General features: G+C 51.5%; 1 protein-coding gene across 6 annotated transcripts in view; it reads right to left on the reverse strand.

Annotated features, from left to right (window-relative positions):
- ACOT11 (acyl-CoA thioesterase 11) overlaps positions 1 to 21848 on the reverse strand; it is a 65542-nt gene that overhangs the window by 24248 nt on the left and 19446 nt on the right. For 5 of the 6 annotated variants that reach the window (XM_063655422.1, XM_054448869.2, XM_063655428.1 and 2 more), the window contains one exon: positions 848 to 1055. In XM_063655422.1, coding sequence (XP_063511492.1) covers positions 848 to 986 — 139 coding nt within the window. In that variant the 5' untranslated portion in view covers positions 987 to 1055. Of the gene's footprint in view, positions 1 to 847; positions 1056 to 21365; positions 21519 to 21848 lie in introns of all 6 variants that reach the window. The other variant, XM_063655421.1, reaches the window with a different exon arrangement.

Consider the following 21848-nt stretch of genomic DNA (forward strand, 5'->3'; position numbering starts at 1 on the left):
ACCCTGCTGCCACCCTTCCTTACACCCCTCACCGTGGGCACCACCCCGACCCTCTTCTGTATATCTGCTTTTCGTCCGTCTACTGTCTCTCCCTCCTGGCTAGATTGTAAATTACTTGAGGACAAGGATTTTTGCCTGTCTTGTTCATTGCTGTACCCCAGTCCTGGAACAGTGCCTGGAACATAGTACACACTCAGTAAGTAGCTGTTGAATGAGTGATCACGCCACACTGGCCTGCTTCCTGGCCTTCTGGAGCCCCGTCCCTTCAACCACCTGTTCCCTGCCTGAGTCGTTCTCACCCTCAGGACTCCACTCAGGTGCCTTAGCCCCTCAGGCATCCCTTCCCTGCCCCCAGGGCCTGGGTCAGGGCCTCTGAAACAGTGCTGGGGAACAGTCGGGTCACCTGTCTATCCCCCATCCCCACCCCACCAGGCTGTGAGCGCTGTAGGTTGGAGAACACCAGTGCAACACAAGGAATGAAATGGGCTCAGTCCAGCGCACCTCAACTCAGGGAAGGAGCGCTGCAGGGCAGGCAGTCATGGGCTTTGCTCAACAGCATCTCCGAGCCAATCTGAAGCAGCCATGTGGAAGGCTGCACTGTGCTGAGGCAGGGACTTAGGGCCTGGGACCAACACTCAGGGCTGAAGGGTTCTGAGTGAGAGAGAGGTGGGCTGTGCTGAGCATTGAGACATCAGCAAGGGCATTTCAGACAGATGGACCAGCATAAGCAAAGGCCAAGATAAGAAACAAGTGTGGCACTTAGGGTAGACAGTGACCATCTCTGAAAGCACGGCCCCTGCTCTGGGCCTGTGGGGCAGGTGGGGAGCCATGGGGAGCACAGCCTCACCAGATAGGCAGGCCGTGGTGTCAATCCACTTGAGCAGCTGCCCGACGCTCAGCTCGCCGCGTTGGTTGGTATGGCAGGGCAGCACCAGCTGGCTCATCTGCACCTCCGTGGGGTTCCGGTATCCCTCGCTGTCTGCCATGGCACTGTCGTTCCCTGCACGTAAGGCTGACTTCCGGGATGTACGGCTGGAGAACACAGAGGCCAAGCCCTGGGGGACAGGTGGGGACAGAGAGGTCCGCTTGCTGCAGGGTCTCCCAGGTGTGTCCAGCCCTGAGAACTTAGGGTCTGGGGGAGAGAGAGTACCTAGGGCCACCTCCCACCAGACCCCAACCTGAGAGTGGTCACCACTCTCCAGCCCGTGGTCTCAGACCCCAGGGGATCTGTGGATGCTGCTTCTGCCCAGTTTCCTTTTGGCCAAGAACCGCATATGAACACGGCCTTGCACCCGAGTGGGCCAGTGGAGACAAAACCATGCAGAGAAGTCAGTCCTCCTCGCTTCAGCTCCTGGGCCAACTTTTTAAAATGTTGCCTTAGATTTACCTTCATTCTGGAAAGAGTCCCCTCTCTATGCAGGGAGGCCTAGAGAGCTCTATAGCAGTCAAGCCCAGGGAACTGTTCCTAATACAGTGTTTCAAGAAGCTGCCCTGATTTCATCCCCAAAGGGCTCCTTTCTTGGGCTCCCTCCATCTTCAGAGGCCATCAGGACAGCCTCTGTGGCCTGCTAATGTCTAGCACTTGGATCTATTGCCTGGGAGGGCTGTGGGCAGTCACTGACCAGCTGTCTGATCCAGGGCTGGGTACAACAGCTGCCAGCTGGAAAACTGGCTGAGAAAATTCTCCAACTCATGAATTAGAGCTGGGGTTTCTGCTTGGAACCAGCATGTCTTACTCTCCAGGCAGAAGAGGTGGGGTGTGCGCATCAGTCCTTTGGAAGGGAGGAAGAGGGAAGGGGCTAGCAGCCTGCCATCCCTAAGCAGACCATGAGCTCAAGAGCTGGGCACACCTGCATGTGTGAGAAAAATGAGGAGGGACAGGCATATGGGTTCCAATTCTCATGGCCAATGCCACTTGTGTGGTGGTGATGACAGTCGCCACTAATGTTTATATAGCACTTAGGTGTCACATAATTTTACAAGTACTTTATATGTACTAATCCAATTTTATCCTCCCAACAAACCTATGACACAGATGCCTTATTATCCTCATCCTACAGATGAGGAGCCCAAGTAAGTGACAAAGCTCAGCTGTGGCCCCAGAGGTCTGCTGCAGCCTGAGCTCCTACCCCCGACACTACACTGCTTGCAGGGCCTCCTGGGGCTGAGATGAGGAGTCCAGGGACCTGGGCTTGGCTGTAGTGGCAAAGAGCACCATGCCCCAATGGTGAGCCTGCCATGGCTGCAGGATGATGGCAGTGGTAGCTCTTGTACCTGGTGTATACTCCTTAGATAATTCCCCCCAATGAGCCTCCCATAGCTAATTCAATTTCAAGCACACCGAGGTGGCTTGTTCAAAGTCACTGACCCCCACGTGGTAGAGCCAGGATTTGAACCAGGCCTGTCTGACCCAGAACGGCTTATGGGTTCCCAGAAACCCGGCTTAGTCCCAAGAGCCCCTGGGTAGGAGGCTGGGCACCAAGGGGAGGCAGGAAGACAGCCATCCCAGGAGCTCTCAGCCTGGGTGGAGGCCTGCAGGGTGCCAGGCTGCCTGGCTTGCAGGCTCTCACAGGTAGCTGGAAGGCCGATGTTGTCCAAGCAGCAGGAACCATCGCTATGGTAACCACTGCCAAGGCACTTCCCGCTTGGTTGTGCACTGGGGGCCTGCATGGATACGGGTGGCTGGCTTTCGGGGTGTAGGAGTGGGTAGAGAGAGGTGGTAGGCAAGACTCCATTCGTCCACACTCTTCCCAAAGCCCTCCCATAGCCAGGGGTATTGGGAAGAAATTCCAGAAAGAAGCCCTAGGGAGAGCTGAGGAAATGGGGGAGACAACGCCCACTTGCAGAGGGCAACTGGGCAGAACAAAAGGGGCAGAACAAAAGGGGCAGACCGCCTGGGGTTTCTGGGCAGTCTGGACACACACACACAGGGATGCCAACACACAGCACCCCCACTTTACCAGCCTGGGCACGTCCGCCACTTCACTGAGTCCTCACGAGGATGAAGGCAAGAACTATTGACCCATTTCACCAACAAAGGAACATGGACACAGCCCTGGACCAGCAGTCATGATGCCTGAGCTCTGGTCCTCTCTCTGCTTCTCACCTGGTCAACCCCTCCTCCCATGCGCTCCTGTTTCCTGTTCTGTGAATCAGGAGTCCCTACCTTCCTGTTGGACCCTATGCCACAGGAGCCAGGACCTGTGCCCTGCTCACTGGTTCATTCGTTCATTTATTCATTCACCAAACGCTTCCTCTGTCCAGGGCCCTGGGCCAAACATAGAGAATACAAAGACAAATTGGGCCTAGAGGGGCCTGGCACACAGGAGGACATCGTCAAAGGTTTGTGGAGGGACAAACAGAGACGGACTTGAGTTCAAATTCTACCTGTGTTCCTCAAGTGCTGTGTGATCCTGAGCAGGGTCTCCCCCTTCCCAAGCCACATCTGTCACTCACCAGGTAGGACAGAGAATTGCCTGGTGCCCTGGTTCCAGGTACCCCTGGTTCCAGGAGTCCAGGGCCTAACTCAGCCTGGGATTTGCATACCCAGCTGAGATTCCCAGTGAGGAAGCTCTAGAACCCTGTCAGAATGGAAATGCTGTGCTCCTCTGAGCAGGGCCCCTGAAGCACACTGAGAGACAAGCCTCGCAGTTGCTGTCCCCACCACTCCCCTCAAAGAGAGGGGTGCAGAAACCCTGGGCTGGAGCACAGGCGGCAGGCACAGAGCAGCAGGTGGCCCCAGGCATAGCCTTTCAGACTCCACTCCTTCCTTGGGCTCCAAGGCAGTCTGCCCACATTAGGGCATGCCAGGCCAGGCCTCCTAGTCCCAAGGTGGGCAGGCAGCCAGTCTGGGAGGCAGGGGTGTGTGCAGCCCAGGCAAGTTTTGGCCAATGGGGCTCCAGAGCTGGGCCACTCCTCCCAGGGCCAGTCATAGGAAGAACAGAGGCCCTGGATGGAGTCAGGGCCTGGGCGGCCAGGCAGGCCGAGCCAAGAGAGCTGCCAGGGAGGCGGGGGGACTGCACTATTGCAAGGGTAGGAGGGCACCCAGAGGTCGAAGATGTGCCCTCTCAGACAGCAGCTGTGCCAAGTGCTGGTCCCAGGCCCTGGCAGACCTGGCCAGACTTGATAATGCTAGACTACGCCCCAGCTAGCCACACCGTGGGCTCTGTGTCCCTCCTCCTGAGCCAGAGTCATGTCACAGAGCTGCGGGGTCAGGGCAGGAGAGACCCCCTCACCCAATCCCTTCACAGCCTGAGGGACTAAGGCACAGAGGGAAAAGCTGGCCCAGGACCACCCAGCTGCGGGGGCCAGTATAAGCCCCACTGGGCCATGGCTCCTTCTAGGCAAGTTGACAACAGGCCCACAGGCTACTGGGGCTGGAAACAGGCTCAAGGCTTCACCTTGGTTTCCTCCCTCTGCCCAGTATCCAAGTCCCAATGATCCGACCTTAAACAGGCCTCTGATCTAACTCCTTCCAGCCTCCATACAGCACCAGAGGGATCTTTCCAAAAAGCAAATCCAACTCAACAACTACTGCTTACCATGTCCTGTCTTTCGGGGAGACCTGGTCCTCATAACTCCACCCACCACGGGACTTTGCTCTGCCCCTTAGGAGCACATAGACCTCTCTAAAGAGCAAGCCTCACCAGGCATTTCCCCTGCTCAAGACTCTTCGATGGCTCCCCACTGCTCTCAGGATCAAGAACCAGCCACCGTAGCTCCTGCCACTCACCCCAGCAGCCACTCTCTCAGCTCCAGACCATATATGTTTCCTTAGAGCACCACTCTCACTCCCGCTGTCTTCCCCCACCAGGAAGGTGCCGCTTCCACCTAGAATCCCTTTATCTGCCCCCGTCTGCTAGGTGAGCCCTTCCTCATCCTGCGTCTCTCTTCCCCAGGGAGAATTAGAATGCCCCTGCAGCCTCACCATCTCCATCACGGCACTGACCAAGCTGGGTAGTCACTGTCCTCACAGTTGCCACCCCCATCAGATAGATGCTTCCACGGGATAGGGACAAGTGCCTGGCACAGAGTCGGGGCTGAATAAATGCCCATGGAAGAGAGAAAGGAAAAGACTAATGGCCTGAGAGCTGAGACTCACAGTGGGAGGAAGGTCTGAGGTGCAGAGAGGCCATAAGGAACAGCAAAAAGGAGAAACAGAACGGCTGTGGTTCAGGTGATCGGAATGTCGGGGCAAAAGGTTCAGGTGATGTGAACACTGGGGCAAATGAGAGCAGGTGGGAAAATGCTCTACGTACCTGGATGGGTGGAAACAGAGGAAGAGGGGCTTGGGGTCCAGGCCAAGAAGTCCCCAGAAACCATGGAAGACTTCTGGAGAAGGCACGGCCTACAGTGATAAGCCAGCTGAGATCACCATACCTGCAGACGCCATCTGGAGCAACAGGCCTGGTGCAAAGGAGACCTACCTGCCCTGAATGGGAGGAGCAGGCCTGGGTGACCTCTGGAGTAACCCACCATGACACAGGCTGTGCACAGGCCTTGGGTTCAAGCCTAGCTTGGGTTCAAGTCCAGTTCCACAACTAACTTTGATAACCTTGAGCAAGCTGCTCCACCTCTATGGGCCTCGGTTTCCTGTCTATAAAAATGGGATTATTATACTCACTTCTAAGAATCATCGTAGGGAGAAAATTAAACAACACCAAGTATATGAAGCTCCTAGCACACATATACCCTGTGGCTAACATGTATTGAGTGCTTACTATTAGCATGATAAAGTTTGTGCTTTCTACAGAAATACAGCTGGGAGGGACCCAAACATAGTTCAAAGTGGACTGTTTCCACAGTGCTTTCTACCCATGTGCTCACCAGAGCCTCACAGCAACCCTGTGCAAGGCAAGATTACGAGCTTTTTTGAGAGGTTCTGTGAGAATTCAAAAAGCCAGTGATTATGGAGCAGGGCTTCAAACCCAGGGTGCAAAACTGCAAAGCCCCTGTTCCTCCCATTCTCCCGCCCCTGCCTCTCACAAGGTACTGGAAGGTGGGCCCCAGGGGCGGGAAGGGAGAAGAGGCCTTGCACCCACCCCAGAGCTGTGGGCCAGGCCCCATGAAAGGCCCCATTGTCTGAACCAGGTCACTCTAAGCAGTGTGAGGGAGCTGACTAAATTCCATGCTCTGTCCCCACAGAGGTGGCCCCAGCCCCTTCCCTCTCCCCCAGCCTCTCAGAGAAACCCAAGGGCAGCCTCCTGGCGCTTTCCCCACCAGCAAGGCAGGGTATTTGTCAACATTCCAAAGCTCCTCTTTCAGCCTATTCCCTGCCTTCTTCCCAAAAGAGGCTCTGAGGCAGCCAACACACATACCCGGGACACACACAGGATGCATGTGCACTAGGAACCAAAATGCAAACAAATAAAGTTAAGGAACCAAATAAGAGAGGAGAGGATTGTTAGGAATCCAGATGCTGCCAAAGAGAGCTGCATTGGCCTTGAGGTTCCCAGCAGACAAGGCAAAAAAGGGTAGTAGTGTTAGGCAGCAAACTCATGGGTAAAAGGGGAGCATACGTCCTCAAAGCTAGCCCCAGGGCTGGGAGGAAGGATACCAGGGGGCTGTTCCTCAGGCTTCTGATTGTCATATAATATCAGATCATATCTTCATTCTAGAAGACAAATGATGGTCCCAATGTCCTATCAAACATCCTAATTTTCCTTTAGCTACTGAGTGTGTTCACACTTGACATTCTTCAAGATTTGGGAGTTGGAAAGGCAGAGAATTGAACCAATATTTTTATGAAGCATCTCCTATATATATTCATTTGGTGAACAGTTATTGAACACCTACTAAGTCTCAGGTCCTATGCTGGCAGTTCTCATATGTATTACCCTAGCAATTCTTTTTTTTTTTCAAGATCATAAATTAAATATTTTATTTTTACAAGTAAAAATAAAAATTAAAAAAATAAACACTCCCTCTGGGCTTCCAAATGGTAGCTGCTTCTTTCACTAATACCACAATGTGCTTGTTGTTCATTCTCCTTTCTATCACACTGATTTTGCATCCAAGGAAAGGAGGCCTGGATAGAGGTCATAACAAAAATAAAATAAAATAAACTTTCTCCTCCTAATCTGAAGCCCTGGTAAGCGTCCCAGAATGTGGAGCAGAATCTGAAAACCTTCCCTAAGAGGTTATTCAGGTCATGGATTGTCATCTGCCTGTGAATCTGGATCTAGAAAGATGATCTCTTTTCCTGAGAATCTGTGGCAGACAGGAGTTAACCTAAAAGGCTTGAGGTTTATCCATAGTGCTGGCGTGGTCAGTCAAGTAGTGTGACGGCTTTTCAGGGGGTGGGGCCTGCACTGCCACGGGTGTCTTCGGTTTGTCCAGGAGATGCAGGTCCTTTCACAAGGTTCCCATCAGCAATAAGAGACTGGAGGCACTCATTCCAACATTGCATGGAAAGAGCTGTGTCTTACTGACCCAGACCCTGCCATTGCTGTTTAGGGTTACCAGGCTGAGGCTGAGCCAGATTCTTAAAGGGCAGCACAGCCAGACCAGTGTGTTTGTTCCCCTTGTCACTTTGGCATCTTCCCTGGTATGGGGGTCAAAAAGGAGTTTGCATATGTGACAGCCTCACTCATAGAACTGGTAGTATTGACACAGGACTTCTAAGTGTCAAAGGAAGGTGAGAACTCTCACTGCACAGCCTGGGTAGGCTGAAGCATCATGACCCCTTGTGCCTGGCTCATGCAGCCCTGAGAGGGATCCTAAGGAACCAAGGACATGTAGAATGGGAGAAAAGTCAGTACACAGGGCTGTTTGCTACTGAAAAACTTGGAAGGAGGAACAGGACCAGAGCTGCATGGGGCAGCGCACAGGCAGCTTTGCTCCAGCTTCACAGTCATGTGAGGTCTCTGGTCTGGGCCTGCTGCCAGGAAATTCACAGGACTCGTGTACATTACTGGTGGGAATGTAAAATGGTTGAGTCGCCATGAAAAACAGTTTAGCAGTTCTTCAAAAAGTTAAACATAGAAATACCATACGACCCAGCAATTCCACTCCTAGTTATATACCCAAAAGAACTAAAACAAGTACAAATACATGCACACACACATTCATAGCAGCACTATTCACAGCAAGCAAAAGGTAGAGACAGCCCAAATATCCATTAATAAATGAATATATGAGCAAATTGTAATATATATGTATGTATATAGATATATATGTATATATGTATATGTATCTTTATCAAATGAATGGTTATTCAGACATAAACATAAATGAAGTACTGATACATGCTAAAACATAGACGAATTTCAAAAAGATATACTAAGTGAAACATACCAGACACAAAAAGTCACATATTGTATGTATCCACATTAACGGATAAATCCATAGAAACAAAAAGCTGATTGGTGGTTGCCAGGGGCTGGGGGCAGAGGGAATGGGGAAAAACTACCTAGTGAGTAAGGGATTGTAGTACTTTAGTGTGATGGAAATTTTCGGAGCTAGATAGAGGTGGTGGTTGTACAACACCGTGAATGTGCTAAATACTACGGAACTGGTCACTTTAAAATGGTTAAGTTTACATTATGTGAATTTTACTTCAATTAATTAATTTTTTTAATTATTGAGAGAAAACATTTTTGGCAAAAATCAAGTCAGTCTGCTAATTTAAATTAAATAAGATGTTAAATGCCGGCTATATTTTAAGGGGAAAATACAGTGAAAGCAGAAAGCAGAGTGTACAGCCTGATCTCTGGCACATGGTAAGTGATTGTAAAAAGGTGAGTTTTATTATTAGATGTCTGGGCCTTAGTTTCCTCATCTGTCAAATGGGGCATTTAACCGGAGAGTCTCCAAGATTCTTTCCAATCCTGAAAGGGTTTGGCTTATAGGAAGAACTCCTTAACAAGGTCTCTGAGGCCCTTCATGGGCCACCCCTGCCCACACCTCCAGTCTCACTCACGCTGAAGCCATCCTCACAAAATTAATCAAGCTAAATTGCTAAGCTTTTAACAAAAGCATAAGCTGTAAGTAAAAGCATAGCTAAGCATTAACCAGCTTGCCCTATAGCCCACTTTCTTATAGCTGCTTATTGCTTAAAAGTCACACAGCCCCTGCCACAAGGTCCTAACTTTTCTAGATAACATCTCTAACATTAAAAAAAAAAACCTTCGAGGTTTATATTTACAAAATCCTGCTTTGCTTTTTTTTTTTTTTTTTTTAGATCTTGCTCTGTCACCTAGGCTGGAGTGCAGTGGTGTGACCTCAGCTTACTGCAGCCTCCACCTCCCAGGCTCCGGTGATCCTCCCACCTCAGCCTCCAGAGTTGCTGGGACCACAGGCATGTGCCACCATGCCCAGCTAATTTTTTGTTGCCCAGGCTGATCTGGAGCTCCTGAGCTCAAGTCATCCACCCACCTCAGCCTCCCAAAGTGCTGGGATTAAAGGCGTGAGTCACTGTACCCAGCCCCAAATCCTGCATTTCAGGGGGTCCACTGACACCGGTCAGTCTAAAGCCTCCCTCCAAAGAAGCAACTCAACACAAGAATGTAGTTTCTGGCCAGGCATGGTGGCTCACGCCTGTAATCCCAGCACTTTGGAAGGCTGAGGCGGGTGGATCACGAGGTCAGGAGATCCAGACCATCCTGGCTAACACAGTGAAACCCCGTCTCTACTAAAAATACAAAAAATTAGCCGGGCGCGGTAGCGGGCGCCTGTAGTCCCAGCCACTCGGGAGGCTGAGGCAGGAGAATGGCGTGAACCCGGGAGGCGGAGTTTGCAGTGAGATCGCGCCACTGCACTCCGTCTCAGAAAAAAAAAAAAAAAAGAATGTAGTTTCTTCTTCTCCCTGTCCCATGACTCCACCCCTCACTCCTCGGCCAATCAGCAACCCCCAGCTCCTCCAAATCCCCTTAAAAACCCCAGTCCGAGAAACTCCCCAGGGAGGTGGATTTGAGGTTCTCTCCCACCTCCTTGTTTGGCTGCCTTTTGATTATGAAACTTTCTCTGCTACAGTTCCTGCTGTTTTGGTGCATTGCTCCCTTACTGTACACACAACGCACATAAACCTTGTAGTCCTATATAGCACCACGGCGTGACCCAGCCACACTGGCTTTCTTTCAGGTCCTCATGTACAGCTTGCCATCTCCCAGCACTGGGCCTTTGCCCGTGCCACTCCGTCTGCCTGGAGCACTTGTCCTGCTCCGGCATCTCTGTAATGCTCCTTATCCCTCAGCACCCCGGGCACCTGTGTACCTCACTTCTGCAGTGCTCTCCATTGTGACAAGTTTCAATTAATTGTGGGAGAATTTGATTGACACCAGACCAGAAGATCTACAATGCAGAAACTCTCTCTTTCTACTTCTGGTATCTCCAGGGCCCAGAGGGGACAGAGCCTGGCTCGCTGTGGAGCAAATGCATGAGATTTTTTCAGTGCGTTCCCAATTCTCCCTAGTGTCACCCCACGCAGGCAGGGAGAACATGGACCTTGAGGTCAGACAAGATTCTCCACTAGAGGCCCTGCTCCCATCCCTGCCCCCTCACCCCATTCTAGAACTGTGAGTCCAAATGTCACCTGCCTCCCTCCACCCCCAAGGGTAAAAATAACCTTGTCTGAAATCTGACACCTACCCTCTGCGGGTCATCTTGAGAACTGCCCCTGTCCCAGAGGTGACCACCAGGGCCCTGGGGGAGTAGGGAGGGCATTTCCTGAATGCTTTCCCATTCACATCTCATTTGACCCATAAGCAAATATATGAGGTGCTATCACTGGTGAGGTACATAGGGATCCCGCACTCAGAGACATCTCAAGTCCTCCCTAAGGTGCCCAGCCAGAGCTTGAGCACAGCCCTTTCCTCAGCACCAAGAGGTGAGTAGGGCTTTGAAGACTGATTACACCTGCTTGGTTGTATGGGTGGAGAAACTGAGCCCCAGGGGGCTCTCTGTCTAAGGTCTTAAGTGAAAGGGCTTAGTTAGGCAAACTTTGGGCAAGTTACTGAGAAGCTGTTTCCTCCTTGGTTAAAGAAGGACAAGCACTCCCACCCAGCTCCATGAAGAGCTGCATGCGGATGAAAGGAGAGAACCTAAAGGGACCTGGCTAACTGTGCAGTTCTGTGCACATGTGAGGAAGCAGTGTCAAGGAGGCTAGAGAGGACGCAGCAGCTGGGCTGGATGGGAACTTGTCTTTCCTAAACAACCAGACTCTAGCAGCATTTGTTCTCACTTTGGGAAACAGAAATGTGGAAAGAGGGTTTGCGGGGGGACAGTGGGTTCTTAAGACGGGTAGATTGCATTTGAATCCCAGCCCCACCCTCAGTACAGGGAGCAGGGTGGGGATGATGGGGAGGTCTCTGGGCAACTTGCTTCCCCTCTCTCCATTCATTCATTCAACAAGTGAGCACCCCCCACAGACCAGTTTCCTTATCTGTAAAGTACTTTGTAGTACTTTGTAGATTGTCGTGAGGTGTAGATTGTCGTGAGGTGCAAACATATGAACAGCTTTGTAAGTTGCCACGGTCCTGCCTTCCTTTTATGCCAGCACTTACTGAGAGACTGAGTCAGGCCTGCAGGGAGTGGGGAGTGTGGGCAAGCCTGAGCCACGCCCTCACAGAGCCAAGGTCTAGATAGGGAGACAGCCACTGAACATGAAGTTCCCTAGGAGATCTGCTACGCCGAGGGGCAGCAGGGCTGCAGAGTGTGAGCAGAGTCTGACCCTGTGTGCAGATGGACAGGAACCTGCAGGACAGGGGCCAGGCTGGGTGGGCCAGGGTTCAACTCCTCCGTATTGTTTGGGCGCTGTCCCTGCAGTATGCCCAAAACTAACAACCTAACAGGAGCAAGTGTTTCAACCTCTCTGGACTCAGCTTCCTCAGTTTATAAAACTGAAAGTGGTGGGTGTGCAGGTAAGATTGAGAACAATCATTCTTCCTTGTATATTTAATTAATATGGCCAAGCACTGTACTGAACTTTTTTTTTTTTTTTGAGATGGAGTTTCGCTCTTGTTGCCCAGGCTGGAGTGCAACGGCACAATCTTGGCTCACCACAACCTCCACCTCCTGAGTTCAAGCGATTCTCCTGCCACAGCCTCCTGAGTAGCTGGGATTACAGGCATGCGCCATCACGCCCGGCTAATTTTTTGTATTTAGTAGAGACGGGTTTTCACCATGTTCATCAGGCTGGTCTCAAACTCCTGACCTCAGGTAATCCACCTGCCTCGGTCTCCCAAAGTGCTGGGATTACAGGTGTGAGCCACAGCCCAGCCACATTTTTTTTTTCTTTTGAGACAGTTTTACTCTGTCATCCAGGCTGGGATGCAGTGGTGTGATCTTGGCTCACTGCAACCTCCACCTCCGGGGTTCAAGCTATTCTCCTGCCTCAGCCTCCTGAGTAGCTGGGATTACGGGTGTGTGCCACCATGCCCGGATACTTTTTGTATTTTTAGTAGAGATGGGGTTTCACCATGTTGGCCAGGGTGATCTCGAACTCCTAGCCTCAAGTAATCCTCCTGCTTTGGCCTCCCAAAGTGCTGGGATTACAGGCGTGAGCCACTGTGCCCAGCCTGTATTGAATATTTTTATGCATTATCTCTTTTAATCATCACACAGCCTTAATACCTGAATGTTGTTATTATTCCCATTTTACAGATGGGGAAACAAAGTCTCAGAAAAGGTAACTTGCACATATACGCACACAAAATCACACAGCCAGGAAAGGGCAGAGCTGGGACATCAACCCAAGTCTGCTTACCGAAAAGCTAAGACTGCTTGACCACTTTGTACAACTGCTTCTCTCTCATCTGGCAGGCAGGACAGTTACTGCTGCATCCCAGGCATCTGTGACATCCACCGGCCCTTCCTTACCCAGACATGCCAGGCCAGGACCCATACCTGGAGCCAGGACTTCCAAGAAGCTCCCCTCCCTGTCTACCCTCATGTCCTCTGCAGGAGGCCGTGATGGTGTCAGTACCCTTTTCCAGCATGATCTAGGGTCAAGGCACTTTCCAGAACACTGTCCCACTAGGCCACTGTCGGTGAGGAAATTGCAAACTCTCAGGGAGCTGAAAACTGTACTTTATAAATCCTCAGCTCTCAGAGTGGGAGGAAACCTCAGGTTCAGCTAGACAGGCCCCTCTCAGGTGCAGAAATCTCAGCCCGCCACACTACCTCTGGTGGCTGTCCAGCATGAGCTTGTTTGCTCCCAGAAGCAGAGGGCTCACTCCCTTCCAAGGGAGACCCTTCTGCTGAAGAGCAAATCTGCCTGTTCTTCCCTCTGTCCCACCCACTAGCTGCCTCCCTGTGGCTTCCTCCCTTGGGGCTATTTGCCACCTCCCACCCTCTACCTCCAGGAGACCGCAAAAAGTGGCCAGAAGCGATTAGAACACGGGCAATCTGAGTCTGACCCCAAGTATGAATGACCCGCCCTTCCCATGTGACCCCCCCTCAGGGGAGCTGCTTTGACAGCACCCAGTACAGAATCCATGTTCACAGGCAGTCACCCCCATGCCGCAGGCCCTGACAGTGGGGTGGGCCATTCTGGGGCTGTGAAGGACAGAGCCAGCCTCTCCCCTCCTCAGACCCCTGCCCTCCCTGCCAGACAGCCAAAGCTGCTGCCTGTGCTGCCTCTGGGTCACCATGGCAACAGGTGGCCAGGCAATGGACCCGGGCCCTACCGTCCTGCAAGCAACTCTGTTTACCCTGGAGCTGAGCACAGCAGCTACAGGCATCGCAATTCCTCTTCCGGAGAGCGAGAGAGAGAGAGAATGAGAGAGAGCAGAGGGAAGGGAGAAGAAACCAGAGTCAGAGAGAGAGAAAGGAAAGGCGGCAAAGACAGGAGGGAAGGAACAATGCAGAGGTCAGAGCGAGAGAAAAACAGAGGCTGGCAGGGAACAGAGCAAGTAGAAGAGAGGCGAGCGGGAAGGGAGGAGAGGCTCCAGACCTCCCGCACTGTGCACCTTCCTCCTGCCTGAGCTGCCCTCCCCTGGCCAAATTCTGGCTGCAGCCAGGACTTCCCGCCCCAGGAAACCAGCAGCCCAGTGGGCCCCTTCAAGGGCCCAGCGGCTGCTCCAAGGTCCTGCGGGCCCCTCCTGCTGGGGGATGTCCTCTTCCTCCCCAGAAAGTGGGGCTCCTTCTCCCAGCCCCTCCAGCAGCACCTCCCCACTCAGCATCCCCCTCACTCCCCCAAGGCCCCAGACGGTTCCCAGGGCCCTCCTGCCTGCCCAGGCCTGCTATCCTCTGGCTCTCTTCCTTCCCTCCTTACCTAGCTTCCCCTTGCACAACATAACAACATTTTCATTTTCCCAGGAGTGATCAAGAAAACATTCCTGAGCAGAGCAGAGTGGTGGGAGAGGAGCTGTGATTTTACTCACTGAAGGCATGCCCTTACACTGCAGGTGTTGCAGAGCAGGTCTCAGAACAAGGCTTAGCAGAGGAACACTGACCAGTGGGGCTGCTTCTAAGGCCCAAGCTGCCAAATCTGGGCATTAGGAGGTCCAGAGCTGAGCACAACCTAGTCTCTGGCAGAGGCAGCTGAGCTCAGCAGGTGTGCCAGCAACTCTCTACGTGGCACCATCCACACTCCAGATGCCGCCTTCAGCCTCAAGCTCTCTGGTTGCAAAGTAGCCCTATCAGACCTGTCCCAATTCCACTCCCATCCCCATATTTTCCTACACTGTCTCAGAGGAATTTGATCACACAACAAGGTTTATTGAAATAATCAGAAGGGTGAAGAGAAAGAGAGAAGAAAGAAAAAAACAGGAAGGCATGAGGGCTGGCAAAGAGGACAGCAAGGCCCAAGGGCTTCAGACTGTCTGGCTAGATAACCCGAAGCCATTTTACCTGAGCCACTCTGAACCTCAACATCCACATCTGTAAAATGGGAATAAGAATATCATAGTTACCCAGCCTGGGTGACAGAGTGAGATCCTATCTCTTTAAAAAAAAAAAAAAAAAAGAGAGAGAGAGAGAAAGAGAGAATATCATAATTGGGATTCAATGAGAATATACATGTAAAGTGCTTAGAAAAGGAACTGACTCATAGGAAGTGCCTTCATGTTGTTAAAAAGCCAAGGCAGGCCTGCCTGTAATCCCAGCACTTTGGGAGGCCGAGGCAGGCAGATCACTTGAGGCCAGGAGTTTGAGACCAGCCTGGCCAACATGGTGCAATCCTGTCACTGCTAAAAATACAAAAAAATTAGCTGGGTGTGGTGGTGGGTGCCTGTAATCCCAGCTACTTGGTAGGCTGAGGCAGGAGAGTCGCTTGAACCTGGGAGGTGGAGGTTGCAGTGAGCCAAGATCTTGCCACTGTACTCCAACCTGGGCAACAGGGTGAGACTCTGTCTCAAAAAAAAAAAAAAAAAAAAGGGCCAGGCACGGTGGCTCATGCCTGTAATCCCAGCCAGCACTTTGGGAGGCTGAGGCAGGAGAATCGCTTGAACCCAGGTGGAGGTTGTAGTGAGCTGAGATCACTCCACTGCAGTCCAGCCTGGGTGACAGCGAGACTCTGTCTCAAAAAATAAAAAGGGCAAGCTGTTGTAGAAAGACCCAGAAAACCATTCTAGTGAGGAAGGGCCTAAACAGGTCCCAAGGGTAAGTGCTGTGACTGGCCAGATGGCCTTTGCAGAGCAGTGGGGGTCAGATGGAGCCTTCCGGCCCTGGGCTATGACAATGGCATCTGCTTTCCCTCCTGGCACTGCCAGTTGAACACATCCTCTCTCTACCAAGACAGAATTCATTGGTTCATGGTTCATTTCAACCAAGAATCAAGATGTTGAATAGGACAGAGTCTGTGGCACTCTATGAAGCCTCCCACAGACGCCCACATATGGTCTAACCAGACTCCACGACTGCTGGGAAGCCTTTGCATTTTGTAGGCCCTCGAGAGGTTCAAGACACCGCATGAGGGAAATGGATTATTGGAATAGAAGGCAACGATCACTAGAAAGCAGCTCGGGTTCACTGAGAACAAGGCATGCTGGGCACACAGGAGCAGACCACTGGGTTAGGAATGGACATAATTTGCATTTGCATAGACCCAGAACATTGTAAGTGCTCAGTAAAAATGTGTTCAATGGAACCTGGGAGCTGTCTCCAATTAAGTACCACATGTACCTGCTCCATTCAACATGTGATCAAATGGCTTACCTGAAGACACACCTGGTCCTAGATGACCACTTGAAAGGTTGTAACATATAAACTTAAAACCAAGCAGATGAAAATGAAAAAGACTCATTCTATCAACCTGCATTTAAGCTTTTCTGTTGCTATCACTTTTTTAAGTTGTATGCATGCTGGGGCGGCTCCAGCTTAATAGTTGTTTAAGGGAAAACAGCCTCATTATTTCATCTGTCCACACACTCAACAATGACAATTCCTGCTGTAACCAAATGGGCACCCTGTGGCTGTTGAAGGCTTCACCCTGTGGTGAGGGGTTGGGGGGTGAAGGGGGTGCATTTCGGGAAGGAATGACTCAGTGGCAGGGAGGAGACAGCCCAAGACTGGCATTTGGCAGGCAGCATGAGGCCCAGTCCTGTGAAGGGGAAAACAGAGGGAACAAGGAGTGGCTCAGGATGACAATCAGGCCGTCAGAGGGACAGTGAGGGGGCCAGGCTGCGTGTTGCCTGGGTGTCAGGCCTCTGGCTGCAAATCCGAAGGCTGGCTGGATTAGAGGACAGAAAGAGGCCTAGTAAAGTGTAAAACCAAGACCTCAAAGGGGTGGACAAGGTTAGGAAGGGGCCGATTCTAGCTGGGAATCAACATAGATCTTTTTAAAAACTCCCACTGCCAGACACAGTGGCTCACGCCTGTAATCCCAACACTTTGGGAGGCTGAGGCAGGAGGATTGCTTGAAGCCAGGCATTTGAGACCAACTTGGGCAAGAGAGTAAGATCCCGTCTCTAAAAAAATTTTTTTTTTTTTTTTCGAGACACAGTCTTGCTCTGTCTATTGCCCAGGCTGGAATGCAGTGGCTTAATCTTGGCTCACTGCAGCCTTGACCTCCCAGGCTCAAGTAATCCTCCCACCTCAGCATCCCACATTGCTGGGACTACAGACGGGTGCCACCATGCCCAGCTAATTTCAATTTTTTATTTTTTGCACAGATGGGGTCTTGCCATGTTGCCCAGTCTGGTAAAAGAAAAAGTTTTTAGCCACACCCCAGCCACTCGGAAGGCTGAGGTGGGAGGATCACTTGAGCCAGGAGTTCAAGGTTATGGTGAGCTATGATCACATCACTGCACTCCAGGCTAGGCAATAGAGTGAGACCCTGTCTTTTAAAAAATAAAATAAAAGTAAAAAATAAATCTAAAAACTCCCAGGAGGTTCAGTCCGCACTGGGCCCCCCAGCCTCGGCCAAAAGATAAAGGTGCTGGGGGCCGGGGGCGCGGTGGCTCACGCCTGTAATCCCAGCACTTTCAGAGGCCGAAGTGGGTGGATCACCTGAGGTTGGGAGTTGGAGACCAGTCTGACCAAAATGGAGAAACCCCGTCTCTACTAAAGATACAAAATTAGCCAGGCGTGATGGTGCATTCCTGTAATCCCAGCTACTTGGGAGGCTGACGCAGGAGAATTGCTTGAACCCAGGAGGCGGAGGTTGCAGTGAGCCGAGGTCGCACCATTGCACTCCAGCCTGGGCAACAAGAGCAAAACTCCGTCTCAAAAAAAAAAAAAAAAAAAAAAAAAAAGGTGCTGGGAACACCTTAAACAGACATAGTGTCTTCTCACATGAACAGACAATAAACAAAAGAGGAACAAGAAGATGAAAAGTGCTATGAGAAAGAAAAAACGGGATGTGACAGAGAGAAGGTGGTGGACAGGGAGGAGCTTCTTTAGGCTGTGTAATCAAGGAGGCTTCCTGGCTAGGATCTGAAGGAATGATGAGAAAGAGCAATTGCACAAGACTCTGTGCAGGGTTGCGGGCAAGAGAACAGAGAGTGCAAAAACCCCAAGGAAGCGCAGGGACCGGCTGTCAGAGGAAGAATAGGGAGGTGTTGGGAGAGAAGCACCTAAGAAATGCAGAGAGCAGACACTGCCCCATCCCCTAAGGTCTTGTAGGTCCCAGTGGAGTTTGGATTTTACTCCAAGTGTGAGGGGAAGAACTGGAGGCTGTAGGGGAGGGTGGTGGTCTGGCCTGCACTGTAAGATCACTCTGCTGCTGTGTGGAGGTGAACTTTAGGATGGAGAGAAGCAGCAGGCAGACTGCTCAGCGGGCCACTGCAGTCAGGGCAGAGGGCTGGCTGGGCAGAGAGGTGGAGCCAGGATGTATTTGGGAGGTAGAGGCAACAGGACTTGCTGAAGGACTCCACGTGTGTGAGAAGGGACAGGGTGGTGCCAGTTGGAGCGGGTGGTCGAGGGAAACGGCAGCTACAGCTGCGGGCAGTGTAGAGGGAGGGTTTGCGAGCGGCTAGGGGACTTGGTGGTGGAGATGATGGGAGGTGGTAGGCAGGATAAAAATTAGGAAAAAAAGGCCAAGCACAGTGGCTCACGCCTGTAATCCTAGCACTTTGGGAGGCTGAGGCGGGTGGATCACCTGAGGTCCGGAGTCCAAGACCAGCCTGGCCAACATGGTGAAACCCCATCTCTACTAAAAATACAAAAATTAGCTGGGTGTGGTGGTAGGTGCCTGTAATCCCAGCTACTCCAGAGGCTGAGGCAGGAGAATCACTTGAACCTGGGAGGCAGAGGTTGCAGTGAGCCTAGATCGCGCCATTGCACTCCAGCCTGGGAGACAGAGCGAGACTGCATCTCAAAAAAAAAAAGGAAAAAAGTCAAAATAAATAAATAAGAAAGGAGGATCCAAGCTTAGAATGAGTGACTGGAAGATGGTGGTACTGGTTACTGAGTTGGGGGAGATCAGTGTAGAAATAAGTAGGGGACAAGAATTTGTGAGATCCTATTAAACATTTAAAGAGAGGAATCAAGGAACTCAGGCCTGGAACTCACTGGAGAAGAGGCTACACCTGGAGACACTAACATATATGGGTATTTAAGATCCACAGGATTTTGAGACCTTGTGGTAAATGAAAGGCGGCTGCCAATTTTTGCTACTCCTCCCATTCAAAGGTAGAGTCTAACCTCCTCCTCTTGAATCTGAGTCATTTTTAGTGACATTTCAACAGTGACTCTGAGACTAGATCATGACACACCTTGCAGCTTCCCCCCAGGCCTCTTAGAACTCTTGCTCTGGTGGAGCCAGCTGCCAGGTAGAAAATCTAACTATCCCAAGACTGTCATATTGAAGAGGCCACACGTGGGTGCTCCAAATGACAGTCCCAGCTAAACCCAACCTTCCAGCCCTCCCCACTGAGGTGCCAGTGAAGGCATCATAGAGCCCCCAGTTCAGCCCATCCACCACTAAGTTCCACTAAGCAGCCTCCATTAATGCTGCATAGAGCAGAAGAACCACCCAGCCCAGCCCTGCCAGAATTCCTGACCCACAGAATCACAAGATGAAATAAACCAGTTGTTGCTTTAAGCTACTAAGGTTCGGGGTAGTTTGTTACACAGCCACCGTAACTAGAACAGACATCATCCAAGAAGATGGGTTGACAGAAACATTCACACTCGGCTTTTTTTTTTTTTTTTTTTTGAGACAGTCTTGCTCTGTCATCCAGGCTGGAGTGCAGTGGCACAATCTCAGCTCACTGCAATCTCCACCTCCCGGGTTCTAGCGATTCTCGTGCCTCAGCCACCCAAGAAGCTGGGATTACATGAATGCGCCACCATGCCCAGCTAATTTTTGTATTTTTAGTAGAGATGGGGTATCACCATGTTGGTCAGGCTGGTCTCGAACTCCTGACTTCAAGTGATCCACCCACCTCGGCCTCCCAAAATGCTGGGATTACAGGTGTGAGCCACCATGCCTGCCCTCACACTCAGCTATTTAGAAGTCACATGGGGAGGAGGAACCTGCAAAGGAGACTGCAAGGAAGCAGTCAGTGAGGTGGGTGGACCCCAGGAGAGTCTGGCTCTCCAGAGGGAAGGGGGCCCTGCTGGTGCATGAGCTCTGAGTCAAAGCAGATGGGGAAACAAGCTATCACTGATTTTTGACAGGAAGGAAGGAAGGAAGGGGGGGGGGGGGAAGAGAGGAATCCAGTTAGAGTGAATTAGGGAAAGAATGAGAGGTAATATGGTGGGAACAGAGAAAACTCTCTCCAAAATGTGTGTGGGAAAAGGGAGCAAAGAAACAAGGTAGCAGTTGGAAGGGGCTTTGTTTGCCTAGAGGCTGGGAGATACTAAAGCTGGTTGGTTCATCTGGTCCTGGGACAGATCCAGTAGGAGGGATCCTACTGAGACAAGAGAGCTTTCTACAGGACAGGGGCTAAGAATTGCCTTTGCAGAAGCTCAAAGATCCCTTTTCAGAAATCTATGACTGCTGTTTATCATGTACCTACTGTATGCCAGGTCTCGTTCTTGGGGGCCCTTTAATTCTCACTCTGAAGCAGGAATCCTCCTTATTCTTTATTTTACAGATAAGAGAAAGGAAATGGACAGGGAACAAGGAATGGGCCACCCATGCACTCCTGGCCAGTAAAAGGCAAAGGGGAGACTGGACCTGGGTCCTTCTGACTCCAGAGCCTGGCAGGAGTGCAGCAGAGGGGACATCAGCTGGAGGGAGATCAGGTCACCCAACAACTGGAACTTCTGATACACAGCCTGGGACTTTGGACACCTTGTTATCAGTTGCCTCCCAGCACTCCTACCTTCTGCGTGATATGAGCCTATAGGAAAAGAGCTCACTGCAGAAGTGGTTTCTGACATGTGGATCCCACCCAGGCAGTGGGATCTGCCAGGTAAAGAGTATCACTGCCTCGACTCCCCATCCAGAAGCCTGCCTTCCTGTTTGCCCAGCTGAGAACCAGTCTGCACATACACACCTTCTCCTTGCCTTGCTGCCTGGAAGCTCCAGTCTTCAAAAGCAAGGGGAGGGTGGGGACCAAGTAAACTCAAAGGCCAAGGAGGGCCTGGAGTGGTGTGGGGGAAGACGGTGCTGAGATGCAAGGCTACACTTTTCCCCTCGAACTCACTTCAGAGAGGGCCCCTCCCTTGGCCCCAAAGTCACTTAATGCTTGGGCCCCTTCCTCTCCCATGTTCGCCCTGCTCTCAAAGCCTATAGGCACATGTACATCTGATCTCTTAACACCCCTTCTCTGTAAATACCTGCCATGGCATTAAGCTACCCGGCACGAAGCAGGCTCCAGTTGCAGGGACCATTATCACCCCCCACATCCCTATGTTATGAATGAGGAAGCTGAGGCTAGGGAAAAGAGCCGGTCAAGAACCAGCCAGAGTCTTCTGGCTTCAGACCTCCCACTCATCCCTCCCACCACTCACGGGGCTGTATCCCTGGAGAAGAAAAAGAGGAATTGGGTCTCTCCACACCCTCCCTAAGGGAACAAAAGAAAACTCAGACTCACCTGCTTCAGCTCAGCCCAGGTGTGGTGCTGGAAACCAGAGGCTGCTGAAAGGAAGTCCCAAGGCCACTCCTCTTCCGACCTCTCACCGAGTCCAGGTCTGGGACAGGGCCACACCTGGGCAGGGCCACACCCCAGGGCAGATCACAGCCTATTCTAGAGGTCGTAAATAAGACAATGCCAAGGAGTGGAGAGACCTGAGATTCCCCACCCCCAGCAAGCAACCTGAACCTGGTCCTCTCTGGGCCACAGCCCTGGTGCTGTTAGCTAAGCGCTGACCTACCAGGCTTCTGAATAACAGACGATGTAAAGCTGCACACAGCTTTCTTTCTCTTTTTCTTATTTTATTTTTTCTTTTTCTTCTGGAGACAAGGTCTTGCTCTGTCACCCAGGTTGGAGTGCAGTGGCGCCATCATGGCTCACTGCAGCCTCTACGTCCCAGGCTCAAGCAGTCCTCCCATCTCAGCTCCTTGAGTAGCTGAGACT

Source organism: Pongo pygmaeus, chromosome 1 (assembly GCF_028885625.2).
Source record: "Pongo pygmaeus isolate AG05252 chromosome 1, NHGRI_mPonPyg2-v2.0_pri, whole genome shotgun sequence".
NCBI classification, from domain to species: Eukaryota; Metazoa; Chordata; class Mammalia; order Primates; family Hominidae; genus Pongo; species Pongo pygmaeus.